Source organism: Quercus suber, unplaced genomic scaffold (genome assembly GCF_002906115.3).
Source record: "Quercus suber isolate HL8 unplaced genomic scaffold, Cork oak 2.0 scaffold_155, whole genome shotgun sequence".
In the NCBI taxonomy this organism is placed as follows: Eukaryota; Viridiplantae; Streptophyta; class Magnoliopsida; order Fagales; family Fagaceae; genus Quercus; species Quercus suber.
In genome coordinates this window covers 1,145,281-1,171,696 of record NW_027069616.1, presented here as the reverse complement: position 1 = coordinate 1,171,696, position 26,416 = coordinate 1,145,281, and the positions used below count along the sequence as shown (strand labels likewise).

Sequence of the window (26,416 nt, the reverse complement as noted above, 5' to 3'; positions counted from 1 at the left end):
AACTGCGGTCTCATAGTAAAAGACTGTAGACTCCAATTGTCTGCATACATTCCTTGACTCTCAGTGAAGCCCGAGAAACATCAACTACAGAGTAAAGCCTACTCAGAAACAGAGTCCGCAAAAGCAGGAACTTGTAAACACAATCTAAATTCACGTAAACCAGCTCAGCCCAGAGCACAAATACTCAATTAATTCCACAAGAATCGAGTTCCGTTTGAGACCATTAATTCCAATTTTTTTTTTTTTTTTTTAAGAAACTAATTCTGATTTAGTAATACTACCAGGTAGATAGAAATGAGTATCACACTCTCACTCTGTTGCTGCTAAAGCGTTTGAGCTTATTATTAGCCAAAATGCAAATTGTATGCTCTAAATTTTATTAAAATTTACTTTTAACCTCTAACTTTTGTAACATTGAGTTTTTTAAGTTTTACGTTTATTCAGTCAAAACATTTTGATAAAAAAGAAAAAGAAAAAAAGAGGAGATGGAAACTATTAAGATTTCTATTTTTAAAATATATGTTTCTTTAAATAATAATTTTTGTAACTCTTATACATTTTTGCATTATTATTTTTATTTCATGGTTAAGGGTGTTACCATGTTAGTTTAATTTGATCTTGGAATTAGTTTGCTATATTTTTTTTTTAAGTTTATGGTTTAATTTGTTACCTAGATAAGAAAAAAACTTAAATGAAAAATAAACTCCTAAATTTCATCATTTTTCATTTCAATATTCTAAATTTCAAAACTACTCGGTTCAATCTTCCGTCAAAGTGCCGTCCAATAACGTTTAGGCCTGATTTTAATATTTAAGTTTTGGGGAGTGGGGTTTGTTTTTTGCGTTCTTCAGATAAGAAACGACACCGTTTGGGTACTAGGTTTTTTTTTTTTTTTTAAAACATTAACGGCAGAACTAGACGGAACTTTAACAGAGGTCTGAATTGAAAATTTTTGAAATTAAAAGGACTGAGATGCAAAATGATGAAACTTAGAGGTGGGTTTTGCATTTTAGCAAAAAAAAAAAAAAAAAAGAGTGTGAGAGTCTGAGAGAGATCTGAAAGAAAAGGATCGTTATATTCTACTATTCTAGGGCTTTAGATAATCTTTTATGTTTCAATTTTTTCTCTGCAAATAGTTTCTGGTGAGACCTCCATTTACGTTAGTAATTTCGACCTTAATCGAGTTCCATTTCCTGTCTCTCTGTGTGTGTTTGTGTGTTTTTTAACATTAATTTGTGTTTTGTTCAGTTTTGAAATGGAAGGAACAGAGCAGTGGAAGTATCAATTGGAGCAGCAGTGGAAGAACCAATTGGAGCAGTGGAAGAATCAGTTGGAGCCGTGGAAGAATCAAGCGACGCAATGGTTGAACCAAGGGATTGAATATAGTCATCAGATTCCACCAAACCAGCTCTACGCTGCTCTCGCTGTTTTGTTATTCACAACCCTCTTCTTCCTATTCAGTATTTCTCTCTCTCTCTCTCTCTCTCTCTCTCTCTCTCTCATTCTTTGAAACCCACAGTTTTCAGTTTTTCGATGTTCAATATATTCAGTGAATCTTGCATGTGTATTCAAAGGTTAAGTAATGTCTTCTGTTTTTTGAATTGCTTTGTGTAGCAGTTCGATTGTTCAAACGTGCGAAATCGGATACAATTGTGCTAACTGGGCTTAGTGGGAGTGGGAAAACTGTTCTATTCTATCAAGTAAGCACTGCCATTGTTGGATTTGTGTTCTTGAATTGTCTTTTTTTTTTTGCTCTCATGACTTAATTTTTGGGGTACACGGCACCAATCTATTTGGGCAAAACTAGTAGGGTAGGAAAGTTTTGTCAAATAACACATGTATGTGTACAGTGTAGTGTTAATGTAAACCCAATTACTCAACTTTTGTATTCTTTTTTTTTTTTTTTTTTTCAATTTGATTGAATCGGGAAATTTAGCTATGCAGTGAGCCTCATTAAGTGCAGTTTCTACTCGTTGTAACGTCTATCAAATATTGTATGCTTTTATTTGGAATGATGTCTCCTTATGTTTCTGCAACAAACATTGTATATCTCGAGCATGCCTTTCAGACTACCATATTGGCCAATCATGTAGTATTATGTCTTGATGTGATTCATTATGTTATATTGCATTTTTTGTTATACGAAGGTTTACATTTTCACCCAGGGGCACAAGGAACTATCTAGAATCTGACACTCCATTTGAACACCAATAGTTAAATAATGTATATTAAGTGTCTTGGATAGTGATTCATCTGAAAGAATAGAGAAAGCGTTCTTAATCTATAATTTTTCAAAACCCATGGATTAGGAATACATTGTGAGATGGAAAAAATAATTGTCTTGATGTAAGCTGTAAATTTTCATTTTCATTTTAATTTTTTTATACACACGAAAAGGTTTTGAATTTAATACTTCACCCTTTTGACCATTGTAATGGGAGAAGGAAGTGCTGTTTGAGCTACAGCTCATTGGCTTGAAAAGTGTTTCATAGTGCCCCAACTATTATTTTTAGGATCTTTGTTCTGTTAGTTATATGCTCTGAATCTGATTGGGGCATCTAATGAACTATGTTTTACTTTGATTGCCCCAAGTGAGATCCCCTTTAAAAGTTACCTTTGACATCAAACTTGGTAGGCAAACAATTTCCAACCTGTTGGGCTGATAAAACTTCATAAATGTAATCTTTGCATCTATGAACCCATACTGCAATTAGAAATATGGCTTAGTTGAGTAATAGTTATTCAGTTATGTAGGAGTCGTATTTCTGTTATGCCTGTTGAGGCGCCATATTGCTGGAAATTCACGGCCAAGAGGCTTCAGGCTTTGTTTGAGGACTCAGGTTCTGTTGCAAAGCTGTTTGTTCCATAAAATTGGTAATTTCCCTGCCTCTGTATTGGTTAATAACAGCAGCTAAATAAATATGTGGCCTTGCAAAATGCCACATGTTGAAGTTATCCTTTCTTTAACTTTAAAGTTCACCTGTTAAGGCAGCATGGAGTAGTTGTAAGTTATTACTTAAAAGAGAATATGGACACACCAAATTGGGTGAATGAGTAATGGAGACACTTTGTCATGGACAACGAGAATTACATACTATGGTTGGGGCTGGGGAGTTTGGTGTCATGGTGAAGAATAAGTTTTATTTAATTTTTTGGTTTTCTTTTATTCAATGATATTGGGGAAGAATTAGTGGGGAGAATCTTGTTGAGTTTTGTTATTATTCTTAGCTAAATAATTAGCAAGGAATAGGATATTTTTGTGACAGCTGAATGAGCAGTCTTTTGAATATTGGTTGTTTAGTAACTTGTACAGTTCAAGCTTCATACTTTATAGCATAATATATTTTCTTTAATTCAAATATTAGTGTTATCCTATAGATAGCCCATGCTTGTGGTTAGTCAAAACCCTTATCATTTCATTTATCATCATGGCATGGCATTAGAGGTAAAATAACTTGGATGGCCTTTGGAGAGAAGTATTTTCAGTGCGTATATCTTCAGTAAATGAGTCTTTTTTCCCCCTAAGCAGAACAAGATTACTTAGTTCATGGAGTTTTTAGAAGTTTGTTTCTAAAGAATGCAGTAGTTTTCCTAACCTGCACTAGAAAAAAAAGAAAGAAAATGGAAATGATTCAAATATTATAATCACTTGTGTTGGAGGGCTTTGTAATATATAATATTAACTGAGCTTTGAATTTTAATTTCATCATTGTTGTGTTCCTATGATGTTTACTGTTGCTCAAATATTTTTTAAAATCTCATGTTGAATAGCTTTCCCGTGCATCGCACATGTTAACGACTGGTTAAATTATATGGTGGAATGCATAATGAAAGACTAGAGAACATTATTTTGTGCTGTTCAGCAACCTGGAAGTTCTGTTCCTTGGTCTTTGCATTATTTGGTTATTTATTTATTATTATTGTCCAATTTGTTCTGAAGCTTTTGGAGTGTCGGAGAGTGGCAGTTAGGAACTTAGGAAATAAAGTGTAGTGTTGTTTGTAAGGCGGTGATGTTATGCTTGACTTAGTGCCTTTGCAATAGCACAGTGGTTGAGCATTCAAGGTGATTGAACCTTTTATCCATAGGATTAGATGGTGTTCCTTCAATTTTTATTTTATTTTTTAATATCTCGGGCTCTTGGTCCTTTCAATTGTGATTCTTCTATGCTCTGTTTTTAATTTTAATTTTATAGGCTGACTTTCCTGTTATTGGCATCATGTTTACTAGGGGCTTCCCCTTTTTTCTCCTAAGAAGCTTTTATTTAGCAGAACCCATATACTGCTCATATTGCTACTAATTAATTTATTACATGACATAGTTTATGCCTTACAGATGTCAATCTTACCTTTTGTGCATGGTTTTATGCTTGGTCCAGCTTCGGGATGGCTCTTCCCATCAGGGTACTGTTACATCAATGGAACCAAATGAGGGCCTGTTTGTGCTTCATTCTGAAAAAACAAAGGTATCATATTTTATTCTTTTTGTAAAACCAATGCATGAGCAAACAAGCACAGCCAAATGTCTCTGTGCATACTGATTTTCTCAAATCACACTTCTTCTGTATAATGAGGGGAAGCATGCCAACTCCTTCAACTGTCATGTGAACATAAGATTAATTCTAGTAGTTTCTCTCCTTGTCATTATATTGTTTTTTATTTGTTGGTTATTGAATCTCAGAGTCAATTGAACTGAACCTTTCTATCTTCCCATTTGACAGAAGGGAAAAATAAGGCCTGTTCATCTGGTTGATGTTCCTGGACATTCTCGTCTTCGACCCAAGCTAGATGAGTTCTTGCCTCAAGCAGCAGGAATTGTTTTCGTGGTGGATGCTCTAGAATTCTTACCAAACTGCCGTGCTGCTTCAGAGTAAATGATTGTTATTTATTTTTTTGGCCTAAGCCACAATATGTGGTTAAAAAATACTGTTCTTTTTCCATCATTTACTAATTTTCCACACCCTGCAACCATGGCTTGGACCTCATGGGTCCCCAACGAGTCCAAGCTCCATCCTTATGTGTGAGCAACACATGGTTACCATGGGAATCGGTGTACTTCTTTTGGGGTGGGCATTGGATCTACTCTTATGGGCCTCATCCTCCCCTCCTCTCCTTAATTATCTTAGCCCAAAAGAAAGAAACAACACAGTTAGTGAGCAAATGGAAATTAGAATTGACAAAGAGATATGTTGCACACAAGGATACTAACATTTCTTACTTGATTGCAAAAAGGTACCTGTATGACATCTTGACTAAGGCAAGTGTCGTGAAGAAGAAAATTCCAGTTCTCATTGTCTGCAACAAAACAGACAAAGTGACAGCACATACCAAGGAGTTTATCAGGAAACAGATGGAGAAGGAAGTGTATGGCTTCTAAGTTCTTTTATATCGAATTGTTCATAGTTGATTACATTTATTGCACATTTTGCAAGCTGTGTATGGGATTAAACTGCTTGTTTTGCCACCATTTGCTACGATTTGCTCTACATTATTAATAGATGAAGAAGAGATATCTCTCCATTATGTAAGAAAATGTTGCATTAGTATTTTGGATTGCCATCCTTGAGTCATGCAAAAGTTGTTGTTCAATGCAATATCTTTTGTGTGTCCTTCATTCTCAGCTCACTGGATGGTGCTCTATATATTTGCAAAATACTTATGACATGTATGCATTAAGTTATTCTCTCGATGTTTCATCCTTGATCAATTGCATCTTATTGGACATTTTTACAAGTGGTTGCTTTTGATCATGATTCGCTCTAAAGTAAATTATAGAAGGAAGAGATCTTTGCCATTACACCAATTGTCTTTCAAGAAAATTCTGCTTACAGTATGATCATTGTGATTTTCATTCATAATCCTTCTAGAGTTAGTTGTTGAATTTGGATCCATATTCCTTAGCTGAATGAAATTACAATGTGATGCTTATGACTCATATTTCTAACATATTTTCTATCTCTTGACAGTGACAAATTAAGGGCATCAAGAAGTTCAATTTCAGAAGCTGACATTGCAAATGACTACACACTTGGGATACCTGGAGAAGCATTTTCTTTCTCTCACTGTGATAACAAAGTTACTGTTGCAGAAGCTTCTGGTTTGACTGGTGAGACAAATCAGGTGGAACAGTTTATCAGGGAACATGTAAAGGCCTAGCAAGATGTTCTCTAGATTTCTTGAATCTGTGATGTTTTTGCCTCTAGAGCTTGCTTGAGTATTCATGCTGTTTGGAAAAGCTCTAGGAAGCTTTAGACTCCCAATTGAACTTCAAGGAGAGAAAAGAGAGGAAAAAAGTGGGCAGAGATCCATTTGGGTGCATGATAGTGGTCTGGTCAGTGAATTTGACAATGAGACAATTGAATATGTTATTTTATTTTATTTAAAAATCTAGGAGTATTGACTGTAGTTGGAGTAATCATGCCTTTGCCTCTCCAAGCTCACCAACTGGTTTTTGACCAACTGCATGACTTTTGATTTCGTTTGCATTATTCATAGTCTTTCATCGATCTTTGCCTTGTTTGTGGTTCATTCTATTTTAATGAATCGTGGGCCACTCCATCAATTTTCTGATAATATGGAATATCACAGCTCCATCACAATAATCTAGGACTAGGCCATACCAAAGGCCAAAGCCCCTAATTTGGAATGTAATGTTGGCATGACATTGCGTTCCAATTTCCAAAACCCAGTTTAATGACGTGTATTATTAAGTAATCGACCAATTCAACCCTATTTCTGGAATCCATACATCACACTGTTCTTTTGATGAAACAGACTGTCGCAATTATATTCAATGGAAATAGTAAACAGTAGTAATCTGATGGGAACACTCCCCCTAATCCCCTAATTTACTCTATTATATTCAATGCAAATAGTAAACGGTAGTAATCAGATGGAAATACTCAGGAAGACCGCCCTAATCCACTCTTTTAGTCGTTTGAGCAATATGAGACACGTTTTTATCTTAGTTGAAAATTGAAATTATTCAAAGGGCTTTAAAATTCCATCACTTAAAAAGTGGATCCTATTTGTGTATCTTTATATGAAATGAAATATATTTGTGGATGGAGTATTTCTCTCGGGAGATATTTATTACACCATGTGTTTTCATAAATTGAAATCATGATACGTGTGTAAAAAATTTTACCCTTTCTCTTATCTCAATATATTTAGGATATTGTCAATCTAACTGGTGTGTTTATCTTCAGTTAATCAAATTTTACTTTGGAATTCTAAGTACAAATTCTTCCAACCTTATAAGACCTTTTGCAAATCCACTCGATTGTATGACATGTTTCTTCAAATTTATTGCGAAATTCATCAATGGTTGCATTTCGGTTGATATTCAACAAGGGAAACCCCGTTTGATTATTTTCTATATGCCTATCAAATCCAACATATAGCATGAGAAAAGGCAGTCCCAAGTTACAATTTTGTAACTCACAGCGTGTACACTACGTATATGTCAAGGGCAACAGTTGCGTGGTGGTTTATGAAAGAATAGTAAACTGAGTGTTTCTTTACTTCAAATCAAAGAAAAGGGGTGAATGTGAAAAGAAATGCTATTACGAAAAAACTTTGCTGAAATCCGTTACTAGTCAAGATCAGCGTTATCAAAGTTATAAAGTATTAAAGAGTGGGAACAACTTTATAGAGAAAACAGAAAAGTCTCTTTCAGAAAAAAACAAAAAAACAAAAAAGCAAAAAAATAAAAATAAAAAAATAAACAGGGAAATGGAAGAATCATTACAAGCTAAAGACCAATACTGTGGACTTCGAAATTGGCAATGGAGATAGATATAACAAATAAAGCAATCCTGAAGTAACAAATCCATATGGCTGATGATAACTTAGTTGAACTCATTTACAAATCCCCCATTAAATAATTCACGAGTGCTTGGCAAGTCAAAAATGAAGTAGAATTGAATTGAGAAACAATTAACAATGTTTGGCAATTTATCCAAGCACATAAATATTTAGGACGTATACCCCCTCTGGTGGACACAAAAACATGCATATCTGATTTGTATCCTGGGAAAAATAATGATCACCAGCTTATCAACAGTCTTTACATCCTTCCATTGCTGCTCGAAGTAAAAAATAATGACACTAGCAGCAACTCTCTTAGAAGATGAATACTGAACTAAGCTTTCATATGAAATGGTGTGGACCCTTGTTTTACGCTCAGACCCTTGTAATTAACATGGTCGAGGGCAGCATTAGGCTTCTGTTCTGTTTCCTCAACTAATAATCTGATACGAATCCGGAAATGATCTTGACAACCATATGCGCTTCAACCTAAGAATTAAAGCAAAGATGAAATAGCATGGAAGATGCATCAACCCCACTGCGAAGTACCTGCAAAATCCACAATGGCAGCAAAATGGTAGGATTATGAGAAGCAATAGAATAGTAGATACATTTTGGTGAGATTAGTCTCATCTTCACAACAGTGGCAATTACTTAAGAGTTGCCTACTGAACCTTGGAAATCGTACAACCGGTGCTGCCATCCTTTCAATAGTCTCTCTCACTCACGAAGCAACATAATATATTTTTTCTTTAATGTGGAGGCATATTATTGGCAATAGATTATTTTTTTTTTTTTCTGATGACACGGTGTCTCACCAAGGCAGGCCCTTTGGACCCACCCTTGGGGAGCAAATCACAGATACATGACCCCACCCGCCAGATTGGCACTTGCAATGATTGAAATCTACCAGATATGGTACTTAACCTAAAAGTTAAAAAGACCAAGTTATATAACATCTGGACAATCATTATCTGATACCATGATTTCAGTGATTTGAAATGCACTCAATGAGATATTTGGCTGCCATCTAAAGGAAGAATTGTATTATTGAGGAAAATTTCTTGCATTTTGGAGGCATAGATGGCCAATTGGCATTATATATGATTTCTTCAAAACTTTTCTTTTGTCTATGTTTTTGGAAAACAAACTTGTCTTTTCATGTTGAGAGTTAAATGCATGTTTTTGCACAGAATAAGGGGGTTCAAGAATAATGGTAGTATTAGCAATAGTAATAATTAAATAGATAATGACACCATACCATAAGGGAGCATATGGAGATGACAAGTCAAGAAATGGATATGGCCACCTGTAAAAAAAGGAAACAGAAAAAAGAAAATGTATAATTATAATGAAAAAGTAACTAAGAACATAAGAATAAAAATGGAGAGGGAGAGAAAGAATAGCAACAACAAAAACAACATTATCAAAAGTATAATAATAGACAACTAAATGGGAAAAATGTTTTACCATATTGAAATACATGCATGGATGACCCATTGGAAAATGACAAATATAGCTGTCCATAACACAAAATATGCAATCCGAAACTTTGGAAATCGCTGGGACAAAGAGATATATAGTTATAAACTTGCAACTGATCATTGAGAAGATTAAAATAAGTAGAAAACAATAAAACCATTGAGGAACCAAACTTACCACACAATTTAACATTGTTTCACCAAGCAGGAAAACAGCATTGAATGAGTGCATACTAGCAAGCAACTGCAATTGAAACAGCAACACATTCCTCAAATGAAGGGGATTCATTATTAGTGATACATAGAGAAACTCAATTTGTATTACCTAAGAGAGTGAGAGGGAGGGAGCAAATGATGGGGGAAGTGCAAAGAAAATTTTATTTTAATTTAGTCCTGTTTAATTTTAAAATTCAAGTGTATCTTTATTAGTCAATTGGATTTTGTTTTATGTCTTATTAGGTAATTAGGTAATTAGTATTTTATTCAATTACCTAGAGTTAAAGGGTATTTTTGTTATTCAATAATTGAGAATTTCCTAATCAGTCAGATTAAGGGTTTAGTTTTAGTAGCCTATATAAGCAGGTTATTGTACTCCTATGGAGAAAAGTTTATGATGAATAAAATTTCTTTTGGATTTTTTTTTCTTTTCAATTGTCTGGTGTTTGTCTCTAGCCAACTGTAGGTGCTAACTCCAAGTAATCCTAGGTGTTGATTTCTAGGGTTTTTCTTTCTTCCTTCGATTTTGCTGTAGAATTTCAATTGTTTTTGTCCTGTGTCAGCAGGCATGATGGATGTGACATTTGCATAAAACTGCTAACTCTTTGCTTTCTGCTTGTTTTGAGGCCTGACTTGCTAAATTGCAGAAACAAGAACATATAGTTGAAAGTAACTGAGTTTACTGCCTTCAGCCCCACAAAATAAGACAAAACTTGTCACTGCCAACACCCCCAAAGATCTTTCTCAAAACCAAAACTCATTTTTCTGCTTTCAGGGTTTGTTGGTTTTGGGAAGTGGTAGAGAAGACTTCAAGGTCAATGAAATGTCAGAGTCCTATTCTGACTTAAGAGGTTTTTCTTTCAAGAACAACCAAAGTCCTTGATTTAAACCCTTTCCAAATGATACCATATCTGTCCTATCAGTATTCTATATTTAAAGCATATCCCTTTTTGGCTAGTAAAAACATCTCCTTCAAAAGGGCATTATAATTCAACCTTAAAGTCGGCAAAAAGGGCAGAGGGGTCTGAACAAGGTATGGTTTGCATGTACAGAAACATAAACAGTTAAATTAAAGGAAGCAAACCAGGCAGTGTGATGATAAGGTCTGTACTTACAAAATCCAGTTTATACTCGTTGGACATAAGAAAAGGATAAAGAATGAGCCAAAATACGCAGTCGGTAAGCGTCACAGCACCTGCACACATCTATAGGTACAAAAAAAAAATGAAAAAGATTTCAACAGGTCACTTATGAAACAGACTTTTTCTTATCAATGAAGTAGTAGATATAGAATCACTTAAGATATGTTTACTAGAGTATTAAAAGCAAGTTAAAAGAACAGTAGTTGCCAAATGTGGTTAAACTCATACAGATAAGCAATCAATGACAGCATAGTGCTCAAGATTAGTGAACCATATATATTCTTAAATTTCCTCAGGAAAAAAAGAATAAGAAAAGAAAGTTCATAAACTTCTCTGTTGAACTGGTGAGGGTAGGATAAAAATACATAAATTAATAAACACAAGCCAGGTATTCCATTCTCAGTACTAACTAATCAAGGGAATCTACAAAACAAAACCATGGCAAGTTTAACATTTTTTCTCCCCTAAAGAATCAGCTCATTAAAATTACAGTCTTAACTAAAGGAACAAGGTGAAGAGAATATAGAAAACACTGAAAGCAAGAAAGAAACTTGAATGACATAGTTTAAATTCATACAAAAAAATTTAGCAACTGAATTTTAGAAGAAAAATCACCTGAAAAATGATTTGAAAGATATAACCCCATACACCTGCAGTCTGGCGAGAATGAGGTGCTTCATGGGTATCTGGACTCTTGGACATATTGGCCATATCTGCACTCTGTCCTATTGTGGGAGCTATATATGTTCCCTGCTCTGCATCTAAACTTGCATGATCAACCTCATCGCCTCCAACTCTATTGTGCTTGAACAATCCATAAATGGAGAATAAAGATCCAAGCTACAAGTTGAAGTTGAAACCATAAGAACTTATGAATGATGATGTAAAGTAAAATTGAACACAAGGAGCTACCATACTCCCAAAATGAATTAATGACATTGAAGACAGATGGCTGTTACGTGTTCCCAAGGAGGAACTCAATAGCCAAGTAGTGTAGCAAACATCTTTAGACAAGATGATTAATAAAAAAGGATAAACAATAATTTAACTAGTCCAAAGAACAAAAGAGGTTTATGTTCCAATTTCATCTCTATGAGACTTTACTACAGTTTAAAAATAAGGATCTGTACAAGAGTGTTTTTAGAGATGAAAAGTATACCGCAAAATAGATCGTGACCAAAGTAAATGTCCACCTGTGCAACACCCAAAAAAACAAAATCACAAAAAATATAGTTCCACCCCACTCCACAACATCCAACAAAAAAAAAAAACTCTTTTTCCTTTTCAAATTGTTCATGGAGGTATTGAAATTATTCACACAGAAAAAAAAAATATAAAGTATAATAAGGAACTATTCCAGCATCTGACATAAGCTCTTTGTTATTGACAAAAGTACACAATATATTCTCTCCAAGGGGTTTTCAAAAATCCGTAAATTGAAACCGTGCTCCACTATAATGTGAAAAAGTATACCATTATCTATTTACAGCATGCCAAATAACCTGCTAAAGAAAAATTAGGGCCCCCCACTCAGGTTGCACAAGAATTGAAGAATAATGCAGATTGTGATACTTAAAGCAGGAAAGTATCAAATGGTGACATCTAAAATCACAACACAAGTTAGAAGAGATTTCTTTAAGTGCACCTTAGGTAGATATATTTCCAGGTAAATAGATGAAAGATATATAGATGGGACTTGGATGGCTTACTGAGTGTAAAAGAAAAAAATGCCAACTCCGGCGTAAACAACATCTGCGATGAGCAACGCCATAAGCACAGTCAATGCTATCATTCTGTAAGCAAGCAGCCAGGCAGGATGGATTCCTTTAAGACATGTCTTCCAGGCTTCATCCTTGTACAAAGTCCCTGATTTTTCTTGCTGATTTTCTCTCCTCTCCGGTCTGGACTTGTTGAAACCTTCATATTTCCATATCAGAAATGATGCCAAAACCATTGAGGCTAAGACCCATAGTGCACAGAGGAAAAACCTCCAGTTCAACCAATAACTTGGAGTGTTTGTAGCAGTACTAGTCATGACAGGCTGCCAAGTACGGGTTGTAGATCCTGTTAAGAGTCTAAAGATATTACTTCTACTTGCTTCACTTTTTATCATATTTTGTAGTTTAATTCCCAGAGCCAAATGTTGGGTGAAAATTGAATTCAATACCAAACGCACAGATGAATGATGGTGAAAATTTTAAAAACCAAAAGGGTTATTCTTAAAATTTGATGACTTGAAACTATAAAATGGGGAAACAAATTTTATGGAAGAAAAGAAAAAAAATGTAATCAAGATTCCAAAAGAAATACACAAAAATAAACAAGAAGCATGTGCTTGCTATGCTAAAGGTTCAATGAGATTACAGTGGAAACTCAAACATTTGAATTTTCCACAAACACTTCTATTGCTAAACACATTATAAAGATTAAAACTTTGAAGAACCCAACAAATTTACAAAACAAACTAGTATGCCTCAGTGAGATATCATGAAACCCAAATCTCAATTTTTTTAATAAGTAAACTTTATTAATGAATAAAAAAGAACAAGTCCTGGTTTCTTTAAAACATGTCCCAGGTTACACTAAATATGTACACTTGGAACAACAAAAACACAGAAATAAAAAAGGAAACAACAGGAAAAAAACAAGAAGAAAACAAGAAGAAAACACGAGGCTAACAAAGGCCAGACTTCAAAAATTCAATCCCAACACAATCAGTTTAAGAATTTTCTTAGTGAGTGTTATGCAAGTAAGGAACAAACAACACAAAGAACTAAGAACTAACACGGGTTCTCTTCTCCTTAATAGTGTCATACACAAACAGAGATTCTTTACTTTGGATTGGTTTTTACCCAAAAGGTCATGATCAAATAATAATAACAATAATAAGATAGAAAAAAACGTAAATTCCTATAGATAAAGAAAGGTGTGGCACTTACGGTTTCGCAAAACGAAAATGCAGAGAGATTAATAGAGGTGTCAAATATAAAAAAAGAAGATGCTTTGCTTCTTTCTATTGCAAGCAAAAGAGAGAGAGAAAGAGAGATTTAGTACAACACAATAACAACCTTTTACAAAAGACGGGTATGCTTTCGTTGTCTGATTAGCAGACTTTTCTGGGATTGGAGAAGATTCAGCAGAGAAGATAACCCACTACACGCTTTTTTTTCTTTGGTTTTTCTCTCTCACAATGGATTTTATTTACAACATGGGTTTGGTTTTTTCTCTCTCTCACAATGTATTTTATTTATTTACGGAATGGAGTTTGTTTATATTTGGAGAAAGAATGCAAATTCTATACGGAACCAGAAAACCCACACACACAGAAACACACACACAGTAAAGCGACGCCTACACGTAATTTTGGACAGGTAGTAATTAATAATAATAATAATACCTACCCAAATGGAAACAAAAAACACGGCAAAATTTGCCAAATAATAGAATTTTAGAAAATTTTTTGCAAAAACGCACATGGATCAAACATTTTAGTAAGTTAGACTGTTTTTGCTTTTAAAAAGTGGAAATCGAGTTTAAGAAACTCGAGTTGTGTACAATTGGAACTCGAGTTTCTTAGACTCGAGTTCCACTTTTTTTTTTTTTGATCCATTTCAGACTTATGGCAAAAGAAAAATGGGTTGGAAGTCGAGTTTCTTAAACTCGATTTTCAAAAACAGTCCAACTAACTAAAATCTTTCATCCGCATGCCATGCACCAAAAATTTTTCTAAAAATCTATTATTTGGCAAATTTTGCCCAAAAAACACTGTATCTTTCTTTATCTTGTTGATGGTTTTTTTTTTTTTTTTTATAATAATATAATTTTGATGCAGAATTTGGGTCACTCTTTGTCTTTTCCTTTTCTTTTGTCAACAGGCTATGGTGGTGGTGGTGGTGGACCGGTGGTGTTCAATTTCTTCATCCCCACGTACTTGGAGATGAATAAAAGATAAAAAATTTTGGGCAAAGAAACGGTCCCAAGCCACACAAATTGGTCAGACTGTTCACAAAATCTTGCTATACATAAAAAAAAAAAAAAAACAAAAAAACAAAAAAAACAAAAAAAAAAACATTTTTTACAACATTTTATATAGAGGCACCCTTATTTGTCATGACTCTTCCATTATAATAACACTAGTATGTGACCCCGTGTTATCACACGGGACTGGTTAATTGTAATGACGCTATTGGCCAATTTTTTTGTTATCACACAGATGATAGAATTAAATCAAATAATGAAAAATATATATTGCATTTTATTATTTAAGTAATACTATTGGTCTTTTTTTTCTTTTTTTTCTTTTTTGGTTTATCATACATAGGATAGCATTAGATAAAACAATGAATAAAAAAAAGAGAATACTGCATTTTATTATTTAAGTGATGCTACAGTGAAGAAAAAAAGAGAATATTGCATTTTATTATTTAAAATATATAAAGGGACATTAAAAAATAAAAACTTATCATTGAGCTTGGAATCTTCTTGGAGACACCAATGAAGCGCTAATGTATGAGAGTGTGAAGTAAGGAAGAGTGGGATTGAACATTGTGTTTAAACCCGACCTTACTCTGAGGAATCCGTAAGGAGGAGGAGAGGGTAGTGTGTGGATCTAGTTGGTAGAGGTTGAGAGAGGAGGAGACATGGGATGGCGATATGGAATTAGGAGGAGATGATGTTTTACTTTTATAGTCTTTCTCGTTGGACTCCTTGGTTTTGGTTGTGGAATTAGAAGAGCTCTAGACTCTATTGAGATCACCCATAAAAGTGTGCAGGTGAGATGTTCTTACTTAGGCCAATGAGTATTATCATTGTGGTTTTCTTGGCTTCCGTATTAAATGTTAATACATCATTTATTTGGGCATAAAAATTAGAAAATTTAGATAAGATCATGACACAAAATTGGAGTCCAATTTATAATCTCCATAAAAGTGTGCAGGTAAGACGTTCTTGCTTAGGTTAATGAGCATTATTATTGTGGTTTTCTTGGCTTCTGTGTTAAATGTTAATGTATCATTTATTTGGGCACAAAAATTAAAAAATTTAGATAAAATACATGACACAAAATTTGAGTCAAATTTATAATTTAATTAGTTTTTTTTTTGAGTTTTGGTTAGGACAAGTGGCGCAAAATTGAGAATCCAATTGAAATCTAATTGGATTTTTTCTCTGCTTCACCTATTATTATATATATAGATGTCATTTATATAACAATCTTATAAGGTTGGTTTGAACTTTGAATACTTGGATTTGGATTTGTATTTGAATTTTAAAGTAATAATTTTAAAATGTCTTAATTCCAAATTTATAAATATTGAGGTATGTCATATGAATTTTTAAAATTTTATGAGTTTAGAAATTATTTCAAATTCAAGGATTTTAAGATTTAAAATTTTTTGTAGATTTGTGAAATCCAAATTTTTGACTCTTTGCAAACTACCCAAATAAAATGTTTGAATTTTAATCACTCAAATTCAAATTCGTATATCAACATCTTGCCATTCAAACACATTATAAATATATATGACCGCATGTGTATTTGTAAAGTTAAATCATGACCTTGTCATGATTACAGTTTATAAAAATCAATCACGTAGTATGTATGTCGCACTAATATAGTATTTACCCAAATATATATGACTGTTTAATTCACGCATGTGTATTTGTAAACTGTAAAGTTAAATCATGACCTTGTCATGATTACAGTTTATAAAAATAAAACACACAGTATATATGTTGCACTGATATAGGTATCGTTTTTAAGTCCTATAGTGACGTTTTAAAGCCCTATAGCGGCGTTTTCCTGCAAAATTTTTTTCATAAGTATTCAGTACAGGTTCAGGGAGGCCTATAGTGGCGTTTTTAAGTCCTATAGTGACGTTTTAAAGCCCTATAGCGACGTTTTTTTGCTAAATTTTTTTATAACTCCATTTTGAAGGCCTATAGTGACGTTTTTAAGTCCCTATAGCAGCGTTTTTCGGAACTCGAGTCTTTAAAACTCGATTTTTACTTGAATTTTTTCCCGCCTCAAAGCTATCCGCTTACAAAGCGAGACTTAAAAACTCGAGTTTTATCATAGAACTCGAGTTTTAGACACTCGAGACGTTACTTTTCAACATTGTTTTGAAACGTGACAAGTATCTAAATTTTTTTATATTTATGGTTAAATGGAAATAAAATTCGGAGCAGCCCTATCAAACAGACAGGACTATATACATTTCTTTTTTCTTTTCTTTTTTCTCAATACATACTTTACATTTCATTTTCCCCATTTCTTCCTCCAAATATTGCAATCTTAATTTACCTGAAAATACTAAAGTCACAAACTATTTTACAAATTTTTTATAAACTGCTGATGTGAAGAATGATTATTGGAAAGCAAATAAGTGATGTTAGTGATGAGTTCTAGTAAGAATTTATCACATCAATAGTTTATAAAAATATTGTAAAAAATTTTGTGTTCTGTAGCATTATTTACAAAGCTCATTGTTCTCTTCTGGTAAAAATAAGCAACATTGCAATTGAACAGTTCATCTGTGTCAGAACCTTCTTTGCAATTTCATTCCCATTTGAGCTTATCAGCTATCAAATCAACGGGTAATGACCCTAGAGGCACTGATGACTCCACCTCTTCAAACGAATCACTATCATAATTTTCATACTCATCATCGTCACTATCATTATAGATGTCATCTTCATCATAACCCTCAGATTGGGGATCATCTTTGGACTCTGCCATTGTGCCACTTGTACCATCTTCGCTTGACAATATTAATGCTGGATAGGAATGCTCTGTGGCCTGTGAAATACCCTCAAATTCCTCCACCTTCTTCAAAAGAGCATCTGGACCAAGGTTAATCTCATCCAGCAACAATGCTTTGCTTGACTCTATTGCTCGCTTCCATAGTGACATCATTTTAGAGCTTGTTCTCACTGTTGTGGCATTACCCTTAAAACAATCACCATCATCCTTACCTGAAAAACAAAATGAAAAATGAAAATTAAGGCCAGATCATTTTAGAATCTGTCATCATGTCACAATATTTACCATAACTGCAAAGTACTGCTAGGAAAAGTCAATCCTTTTAGAACTGGTTTTTCTTGTTTGTATTATTATTATTATTATTTAACATATACCACATTTGAAAGCAACCTCAAAAATCCCACCTCCCATCCAAGTTGTTCAAATGTGCAATTCAGATGAGAATACAAAAAGAGCACTTGCTTACTGGTAATGCAATTTCAAGGAAACTACTCTTGGAGCATCTAGTAAGTACCTCTTTAACTTTTTCACAAAAAACAGGATGAGTACCTTCCTTTTCCAAAATCATTTCAAAGTGGTGTCCAACCAAATTGCACAGTAGCTTACTAACCAAAATAAATAAATAAATTGCAAAGTAGCTGGCCTTATCCAAAATAATGTCTAGTTGTCTACTTAACTGTGGTGGCCACTACAGCTATTCTTCCTGAATTTAACTAAAATCTAGTGGCTAATGGCGGCTTCCTTGAAATTGGAATGAAAGGCTTTTTTAAGACATACTACTATGTCAACTTTTATCATATCGTTTACCATCCATGACATGGTAGTCCCTGTGCATATGAAATGATGTATCCCAATTTGCCATCATCTATAAGACTAAAACCCTACTCAACAACATATTGTTTTCCTATGAAGTACATCAAAATCAAGTGCCTTCCCACCCCCATGCATAGAATCATCCAGCTGTTATCTACAATTTGATCTTTGCATAATATCATCTTACAGCATAAATAACCTAATATTGCATGCAATTGTACCCTTGATAGTGTGTCAACAGTTCCAGATAAAATTTCAAAGGAAAGTTGTACAAATGCAATGTGACTTGTCCCATTCCTTTTTGTAATGCATACCTGAACTTTCCAAACCACCGGCAATGCCAATTTTAGGGGGGATTGCAGGTAAAGGAGCATTTGTATACATTGATTTCCAATCTTGTCCCCTCCACATCAATATTTGTTCACCTTCAAAAGATAATAACACACAAGGAACTAAGTCCTGTCCAAATGGAGAGGAAAAAAGGTTAAAAACTAGGACAGCACGGCAACCAGAATGATAGGTAAACTAGTAAAGAATATAAACACCATCATTCAACATTCAACATATCATAATACACTTGTGTAAGGGACTGCCTATCAATTAACAGTATAAAGGGGCCACCATCTAATGCAATGCTTTGTCTCAGGCTAACAAGTGCATATGCAAAAGATGCTGAAGGTAGGATTCTATCCAAGCCACCCTACCTAGGTGGGACTAACACTCATAATGACTCATATAATGACAAGTAAAACTTTAGAAAGGTACCATTTCCTCTGAGCTACATCATTTTTTTCTTTTTTGCTAGGCATCTTTCCTTTTGACCTACATATACAGATGCTAGAATTCAAAACGTTTGTAATATATACATATAGACTATGATTGTTGAGGAGAGTTCACTTTGCGGTGAGCCAAGCCCTAGCAGATGGGATAACCCTGTTAGCCCACGCCAAGCCTGTCATTAGGTTCTTTTCATATGTAGCTTGGTTGTCTGGGCTTTAAAAATGTGCAAATTAATCACAAGTTCAAGCAAATGCAAAAACTCTGTCTAGAAATGTTCATAGGAACTACAAAATTTTCGTTTAACTTAGACATCAAGAACCACCTCATGCTTTTACAAATTTCAAAACTAGGAAACAACAGCTTCATAGAATATTTTTAACACTAGAAAGAAGTTACACTTTTGGTTAACATAGCAATAACTTCATTTGGAATGTGACCTTTTCATTGTCTTATGTGGGGAATTTGGGGGGAGCCAAATTTTCAAAGGCATGGAGAGATGTGTTAAGATCAAGTCTACTTTCTTATATTTTTGGTTTGAATGGTGTACTATGATTTGGGTTATCTTTACTTATCAAAAAAAATGATTTGGGTTATCTTGTAATTTACTTGATTAGATGGATAATTAAAATATAGTTCTGTAATTCTTTAAGAGGCTCTACCATTTTAGCTCTCCTTTTCTTTAATAATTTTTGTTATTACTTATCAGGAAAAAGAAAAATAGAAAAGGACACCCAGCAGTGCAATAACTTAATTAATCTACCACAATCAATTTAAAAATGTATTGACAAGAGAGCCATATCCAATGAGTCCCTTCATCAGCATCCATATCCTCCCCCATCTGAACTATTTGGGGATTCAGATGACAAACCCTGTTCCATCATTTTAGTTCATTAGGTCAAGACTCAGGACCTGAAACTCAGGCCTTTATAGATTAACCTCAAGTTCATATTTCATAGAAGCCATTAGATACCCATAGTTTATTACATAAAATTCCTGATTAATATATAGTGCCAGAGTACTTATCAAATATATACATAGTGCCAGAACATACCTTCTTTCAAACTTATATATTTGGGGAAATTACAGATTACCCACTTGTGGTTTATCTCGAATTTAACCTACCCACCCGTGGTTTCATGTTTTACACTTTACCCACATGTGCTTCCCTCCGTTACTTCTCCGTAACCCACCTTCCTTTTAGACATTACTCTTAACACATTTTTTATCAAAAACAAAACCCAAAACAGATCAAACACTCCTCTCTCTCCCAAAACAAGAAAAAAAAAAGAAAAAAAGAAAAAAAAAATAAGATCAAAACATGCTATTTCAAACCCAGGAATATGCATCTGGCTCAAATCAAATTTTTTTCAAACCCAGAACACAAACACAACCGACCCATCGATGTCAACCTGTCACCACCTCATTCCGTTACCCATTACACTCCAAAACCACTGCACAAATCACCGGTGCGCCCCAAAATTACATTAAAACATCACAAATTTTCCGATCGGGTCAATTGATCAAATACCCAACACACAAAAAAAGAGGCCTTTCTTTTCATTTATCTGACGCTAGGGTCTAACCAAGGGAAATTCATTGAATGACGGTGAGCTTATAACACACTAGACCCACATAGCAATTCAAGACGAAAAATCCAAAAATTCAAATCTTTGCAGGCTAAAAATGCTAGAAATGTATGCTCTGTATCATTTAAATAATGTAGAAATCACAAGCTAGTACACTTCCAGATTAGTGGCAATATCATAATCACAAAAATTATTTAAACTCATTGTGGGGCCTAAACCATGGTTGACAAGTACATCAATCCATGGATTGGTGCTATCAATAGTGCTATGGTGTGTGTGGGTGTACAGGGTTACCATTCTCGAAGCAGCAAAAGCTTTTGTTGGCAAGTGATGAAGAGGCACCCACAACCACCACAACCATTATCAGAACCCACAACCTAGCACCACCACGCCCACCATTATCAGATTAACACCATTGTTTTTGTGAGGAATCCATGCCAAAGGTCTAGATTAGACTGTGATGCCTTCGTTCTTACTTCATGGGTTTCATTTTTAACTATGCCACTACTCTCTCTCTCTCTCATGGTTTTGCTTGATTTGATTTGTATTAGTTTTCTGGTGTACGTTCTTCATGTTTGTGAATTGTGAGAAACCAATACCATATTTTTATTTTTATTTTTTTCTTCTTGTTTTGGGAGGAGAGAGACATAAAATGGATGTAAAAAGACTTATTTACCCATCTTTTTTAAACAGAGGTGGGTAACAAAGACTAAACGGAAGTAACTTCAGATGGGTAAAGTGTCAAAAATGAAACTACGGGTGGGTAAGTTAAATTCGGGCTAAACCACAAGTGGATAATTTGTAATTCCCCCTATATATTTTCTTTCCAATTTGAGATCAAACTCTATTCTTAAATTTAATACCTAACAATGTGTATGTGCTTATATATAAGATTGTGCTACATTAATACCGCTTGAAAGTAAGAAGAATGCAAATGTTACAGACCTTAAGCTTAGCACCTAACTTCTTGTAATCACTTGTGTGCATCCCTTTGCAGTCAATTTTCACTAGAGGGCTTCCTTCAAAAGCATTCCTAACATCTTTCACCAAGTTTACGTATACTCCATTTTTTGCTGCAATGTGAAAGAAGGAAATAAATAGTTTGAATTGAACACCAATAAAAATAATAAAACTTGAGTCTTGATGATGCTTATAGATAATAGACTTTGTCCCATAAATAGTGCAACTAGAATCTCTGACATGAAAGCAAGCCTATAATACAGGAACAACTTGCAGCATACACATTCAAATCCATAGACACTTCAGATGGTTTAGTATATACAAAGTATGTACAATGTGACATGGTCATATTGACTCAAGGCATTCTAAGCCCATATTGAAACTGAGATTGGCTGTTTGCCTGAGCAAAACATCAACAGATCTGGAACCCAGGTGTTGGGACTGGCTAGAACAATTGGCATGAAAGTGTTTATAGCATGACCCTTTTAGAATAGGGAGACATACAGTTCAGGGTTCAGCAATTTCTGGTTATCCAAAGTATTGCTTCACATCCTATGGCTCTAGTTACAGAGAACAGATAAAAAAGACAATGTGAATTAAATATAAAACAAACTTTATGACAAGGTGGTTATTTATAAGAACAAGTGATGGTCCTGGTGAATTTACCTAATTTACAAATTGGCAAAAGTTTTTCTCCCTGCTTCCGAAATTCATCAGCTTCAGCTTTTGTTAATCCTTCTGGAGCTTCTTGGATAAGTTTTGGGTAAACTGGAGTAGCTGGTTTCCAGAGCATTACTGGGTACTGTGGACGGGTGCGATAATTGTAGTTTCTGCCACGGAAAAGATAAACTACACCACCAACGCGATGAATGATCTTTCCCCCAGTTTTATCCTGACATTATAAGAAACTTGAGCATGATGCAAGCATGAGCTTTCTTTATTAAATCAAAGAGAACATAAAATTTGAATTCAGCCTGATAATGAACTTAATTGGTTCATAATTAACTTTGGAGGCTTAAACTTCTTAGGAGAATAAAATTTGATTTATTTGATGTACATTTTCATAAGTCGAAAAACTGGCCTTTAAATTAGAAATAGAGGCAACTAAGGTGATTTATGCGCATACAAAGGCACTATTTATTGCAATTGAAGTGAAATCTTAAAACAGAATACATGAAAATCCAGTAGTAGCATCTATGGTTAGTGCAATGTGCCATTGTTCAGTTAAAACAAAATGTTGGCATGGGCCTCATGGCTGCTTCTATATCTCACACCCAATATCCCATTCCATCTCTTAACAAAGTGATGGTAATTGAAGGAATGCTATTCAAACTTTTTTCTCTGCCAAATTACAATAAGAATTTATAGAATGAGATTTTTAACTTCACATCCCATTCCTTGCAAAATAAATGGGAGCTTGAAAAGAAACTTTGCCCACAAAATGGCACCTTTAGCAAAACATCTCTATCACATGCTTGATAAGCAACAGCTTAGATAAATGAAACTGAGGAATACAAGAAAAATGGAGAGACAAATACCTCAAGGTGGCGGCAAATGTTATCCATATCCACAGTGGGAACCCCTTTACATCGTACTTTACAAACCTTCTGCCCCCGCCAATGCGAATGTATCAACTCCAACATATTATGCGTCAACCCATCCCTCCCTATACACACCCAAATTTAACCAAACAAACATGAATATCCACGACTAAATACCTCCTCCAACCCATACATGACGGGATAATTAAATCATCTAAAGAAATCACATAAAACATGGATTAGGATCCTTTAACATTCTTAAGGTTACTCCATAATCAAGCTCATAAATCCTATTAATCTATTTTGAAATAAGGGGACTGAATTCAACAATGCATCATTTTTATTGTATACCAATCAACAAGTTATAAAATTTGTTGTTATTGATACTTAGACAAACTTTAACAATGACCACTTTGATTTCTATTTAAATTATTGATGACGTGCCAAGAGACTTGTAGCTCAACTGACACCTCATTTCCAGGTTCAAATCCCTCATCCCAATTGCAACTAATGAATTATCAAAATTAAATTAAAAAAATCATTAGCAACGTGCCAAAATCCAGTCTATTCGTCTTAAAATGAATGAATATGATTTTAGGCATTAAGAACTCCATTGTAAACTTATCCGCTAATCACATTTAACAAAACAATATCTTAAGTCTCTAGTCGCCACCTAATGAGTTAGAGAGTCCCTAAAACTGTGGTTTGAATGAAAATTCAGCTACCATTTCCGAGCAAAAGAAAGGAAAACGAAAAATCTCACCAAGATTAACCTGGCGATTATCTGACAAGCGAGGTTCGACAAGCATTTTGATCTCCCATTTCTTCAAACGCTCACCGAGTATTTCCTCTCTCGTCCTCTTCTCCTCCACAAACTTCCCCAACGGAAACGGCCTCGCCATCTCCACGCGCTTCACTCCGTCGGTACCGGCCGGAGGCGAATTCAGCGACTCCAGCAGCCGAATCTTCCTATCCTTATCCCTCTTCTTCTTCAGCGGCGCCTTCCCGGTCCACGGCCGCGGCATGGTCGGCGGAGCGAAGGGCAAGAAAGCCGGCTCGCGAATCGCGAGCGGCTTGACATTGGGAGTCTCGGAGTAACTGTACTGGAACTCGAAGGGAGCGCCGGGGAGGAGGTAGGAGACGCCGGAGTCGCCTATGACGACGGAGCGGCCGGCGTCGGAGGCGATGACGCCGTCCTTGACGGGCTTGTAGTAGTTGGAGCGGCGGTGAGGGGTTTTGAAGGCGGGGTTGGTTTGGGAATTGGGAGGTTTGGGAGGGGTAGTTTGGGGTTTTGAGGATTTTTTGAGAGGTGGAGGGTATTTGGGAATGGGAATAGGAGGAGGAGGTGGAGGAGGGGTGGAGTTTTTTGTAAATTTGGGGTCGTTTGGGGGTGGTGTTGAAGGGAGTGAAGAGAAGAGATTGAAGCCTGGTAGTGATGCTACAATGGCCATTTTTAACACTAAGTGTTAGCTTTTTTCGGATGAGTTAGAGAGATGAGTGATGATGAGTGTGAATGTGCGATAGTGATAAGAGTTTTCTGGTTTTTCCGTTGTGTTTTGTAGAGGGAAGAGTGTGAGAAAGAGAATATGATTTTTTTTGAGCTTTGTCGCATGATACGACGCCGTTCTTAACTTTTTTTTTTTTTTTTTTGGGTTTTGTATGCGAACATACGACGCCGTTCTTACCAAGTATACTGTGATTTGTGAATTTAATCAACTGTGCAAATGCTCTTGTTAAATATGGGTGCATTTTTAATTGGGTTTTTATCTTTCATGATGCTCCCCTTATCATGATGTTTTTATTTTTTTAAGGAAGAAAGGAAAAGTTATGTTGAATTTGAAATAAGACTAGGACACAAGCATTTCTTAGTATTTTTTATAGAAATATTCATAATTCAAATAAAGGGTTAGATGCCATAGAACTCCAAGCTAATTGGCACATTTTTTTTTAACTGGGTAAATAGGACGAAGGGGATTGGTGAGACTTAAAACACATTGTCCAATTAGCACAGAAGGTGTTGAAATTATTTGATTTTCACTCAAACCGAAATTAACATAAAATTTTGATATGTACTAGTGCTATTTAAAATAGATTTTTGAATGAAACATTTAAAAATATCCTTAGATTTCATTATTTGTCAATGAAAAGAAGAAGAAGAAGATTGTAACAATAATAAAGTTTGCCACTACTCGAATCCATAATCTCAGACTCTCAAAGTGATGAGTCACGAGAACTTCCTACTATTAAACTGCTTTTACAAATGATAAACGATACCATTACTTATAACTTCTCTTGAAAAACATAAGAAAATACTATTTGTAAGTTGTTTTTTTTTTTTGAGAAACTATTTGTAAGTTGTTAAACAACATATAACACAAAAAATCATCCCATGCATATGTCCCTAACAACAAGACCACGTATCATATGCATTAAAGAGTAAGATAAAACGGCAGCCGTTTTGCATCACCCTACATTAATACGAACAAAAAACGCAGCGTTTCACACGACCCCCAACATACCACTCATGCACCCTCACCGCACCCAATCAAAAACCCCTACAAACCCTAGCAGACCCATCCACCATATATAAACCCCTCTTCATTTCCGAATCCCTTCTCATCCATTATTTCAGACTCTTTTCACAGAGACCCTTTTGAAGCGGCTGGTTGCTGCGAATCGCAGAACCAACCAACCATGCAGATCTTCGTGAAGACCCTAACGGGCAAGACCATCACCCTCGAGGTCGAGTCCTCAGACACCATCGACAATGTGAAGGCCAAGATCCAAGACAAGGAGGGAATCCCGCCGGACCAGCAGCGCCTCATCTTCGCCGGAAAGCAGCTCGAGGACGGCCGAACCCTAGCCGACTACAACATCCAGAAGGAGTCGACCCTCCACCTCGTGCTCCGCCTCCGCGGCGGCGCCAAGAAGCGCAAGAAGAAGACCTACACCAAGCCCAAGAAGATCAAGCACAAGCACAAGAAGGTGAAGCTCGCGATCCTTCAGTTCTACAAGGTGGACGATTCCGGAAAGGTCCAGAGGCTTCGTAAGGAGTGCCCTAACTCTGAGTGCGGCGCTGGAACTTTCATGGCCAACCACTTTGACCGTCACTACTGTGGCAAGTGTGGCTTGACCTATGTGTACCAGAAGGCTGGTGGTGATTAGGTTTTATGTTTATGTTTTTTTTTTGATTTATAATATGTTTTAATTTTGAAATAGCGGATGATATGGATCTGAACTACTAGGTTGTGTTGTTTTTTTTCCTGAATTTTCTGGATGATTATCGTACTATTATTCGACTTAAAAGTTTTTTTGGGATTTTTCTTGATTA

The 26,416-nt window shown here is 35.2% G+C and overlaps 4 protein-coding genes across 9 annotated transcripts; 2 read left to right on the top strand and 2 right to left on the bottom strand.

The window, feature by feature from the left end:
- Positions 1-1,032: 1,032 nt before the first annotated feature.
- LOC112034010 (uncharacterized) lies at positions 1,033-6,503 on the top strand. Of its 3 annotated transcripts, none has more exons than XM_024066797.2 (7): positions 1,033-1,142; positions 1,249-1,460; positions 1,618-1,700; positions 4,377-4,463; positions 4,719-4,867; positions 5,230-5,361; positions 5,964-6,503. In XM_024066797.2, the coding sequence occupies exons 2-7, from the start codon at positions 1,256-1,258 to the stop codon at positions 6,151-6,153; spliced, it is 846 nt and encodes a 281-aa protein (XP_023922565.1). In that variant the 5' UTR covers positions 1,033-1,142; positions 1,249-1,255; the 3' UTR covers positions 6,154-6,503. The 3 variants fall into 3 exon arrangements, with proteins under 3 accessions (XP_023922565.1, XP_023922563.1, XP_023922564.1); XM_024066795.2 differs by having other exon boundaries at positions 1,615-1,700; XM_024066796.2 differs by having other exon boundaries at positions 1,035-1,159; positions 1,615-1,700.
- Positions 6,504-7,764: 1,261 nt separating this feature from the next.
- Positions 7,765-13,991, bottom strand: LOC112034015 (uncharacterized). Of its 4 annotated transcripts, none has more exons than XM_024066801.2 (9): positions 13,714-13,988; positions 12,355-12,720; positions 11,805-11,838; positions 11,261-11,485; positions 10,619-10,708; positions 9,466-9,531; positions 9,277-9,368; positions 9,068-9,115; positions 7,765-8,355 (listed from the first exon to the last, which is right to left on the bottom strand). In XM_024066801.2, exons 2-9 carry the CDS (start codon positions 12,678-12,680, stop codon positions 8,238-8,240), a joined length of 999 nt encoding a protein of 332 aa, XP_023922569.2. In that variant the 5' UTR covers positions 12,681-12,720; positions 13,714-13,988; the 3' UTR covers positions 7,765-8,237. The 4 variants fall into 4 exon arrangements, with proteins under 4 accessions (XP_023922569.2, XP_023922570.2, XP_023922571.2 ...); XM_024066802.2 differs by having other exon boundaries at positions 12,355-12,709; positions 13,714-13,987; XM_024066803.2 differs by lacking the exon at positions 13,714-13,988 and adding an exon at positions 13,585-13,707 and having other exon boundaries at positions 12,355-12,709.
- Positions 13,992-17,041: 3,050 nt separating this feature from the next.
- On the bottom strand, positions 17,042-24,663 carry LOC112034012 (CRS2-associated factor 2, chloroplastic). Its single transcript, XM_024066799.2, has 6 exons — positions 23,849-24,663; positions 23,083-23,210; positions 22,211-22,436; positions 21,530-21,657; positions 18,533-18,677; positions 17,042-17,617 (listed from the first exon to the last, which is right to left on the bottom strand). Exons 1-6 carry the CDS (start codon positions 24,534-24,536, stop codon positions 17,202-17,204), a joined length of 1,731 nt encoding a protein of 576 aa, XP_023922567.1. The 5' UTR covers positions 24,537-24,663; the 3' UTR covers positions 17,042-17,201.
- Positions 24,664-25,681: 1,018 nt separating this feature from the next.
- Positions 25,682-26,416, top strand: LOC112034014 (ubiquitin-ribosomal protein eS31 fusion protein). Its single transcript, XM_024066800.2, has one exon. The coding sequence runs from the start codon at positions 25,780-25,782 to the stop codon at positions 26,248-26,250; it is 471 nt and encodes a 156-aa protein (XP_023922568.1). The 5' UTR covers positions 25,682-25,779; the 3' UTR covers positions 26,251-26,416.

Coding starts and splice junctions, on each gene's coding strand:
- LOC112034012 (XM_024066799.2), bottom strand. CDS start 24,536: ATGGCCATTGTAGCATCACTACCAGGCTTCAATCTCTTCTCTTCACTC. Junction 21,658..22,210: donor TTTGCCAATTTGTAAATTAG/GTAAATTCACCA, acceptor TTCACATTGCAG/CAAAAAATGGAGTATACGTA. Junction 18,678..21,529: donor AGTTAGGTGCTAAGCTTAAG/GTCTGTAACATT, acceptor CCATTTGGACAG/GACTTAGTTCCTTGTGTGTT.
- LOC112034010 (XM_024066795.2), top strand. CDS start 1,256: ATGGAAGGAACAGAGCAGTGGAAGTATCAATTGGAGCAGCAGTGGAAG. Junction 4,464..4,718: donor TTCATTCTGAAAAAACAAAG/GTATCATATTTT, acceptor CCCATTTGACAG/AAGGGAAAAATAAGGCCTGT. Junction 4,868..5,229: donor AACTGCCGTGCTGCTTCAGA/GTAAATGATTGT, acceptor GATTGCAAAAAG/GTACCTGTATGACATCTTGA.
- LOC112034015 (XM_024066801.2), bottom strand. CDS start 12,680: ATGACTAGTACTGCTACAAACACTCCAAGTTATTGGTTGAACTGGAGG. Junction 10,709..11,260: donor TCTTTCAAATCATTTTTCAG/GTGATTTTTCTT, acceptor TTGTACCTATAG/ATGTGTGCAGGTGCTGTGAC. Junction 9,532..10,618: donor ACGAGTATAAACTGGATTTT/GTAAGTACAGAC, acceptor TTTCAATTGCAG/TTGCTTGCTAGTATGCACTC.
- LOC112034014 (XM_024066800.2), top strand. CDS start 25,780: ATGCAGATCTTCGTGAAGACCCTAACGGGCAAGACCATCACCCTCGAG.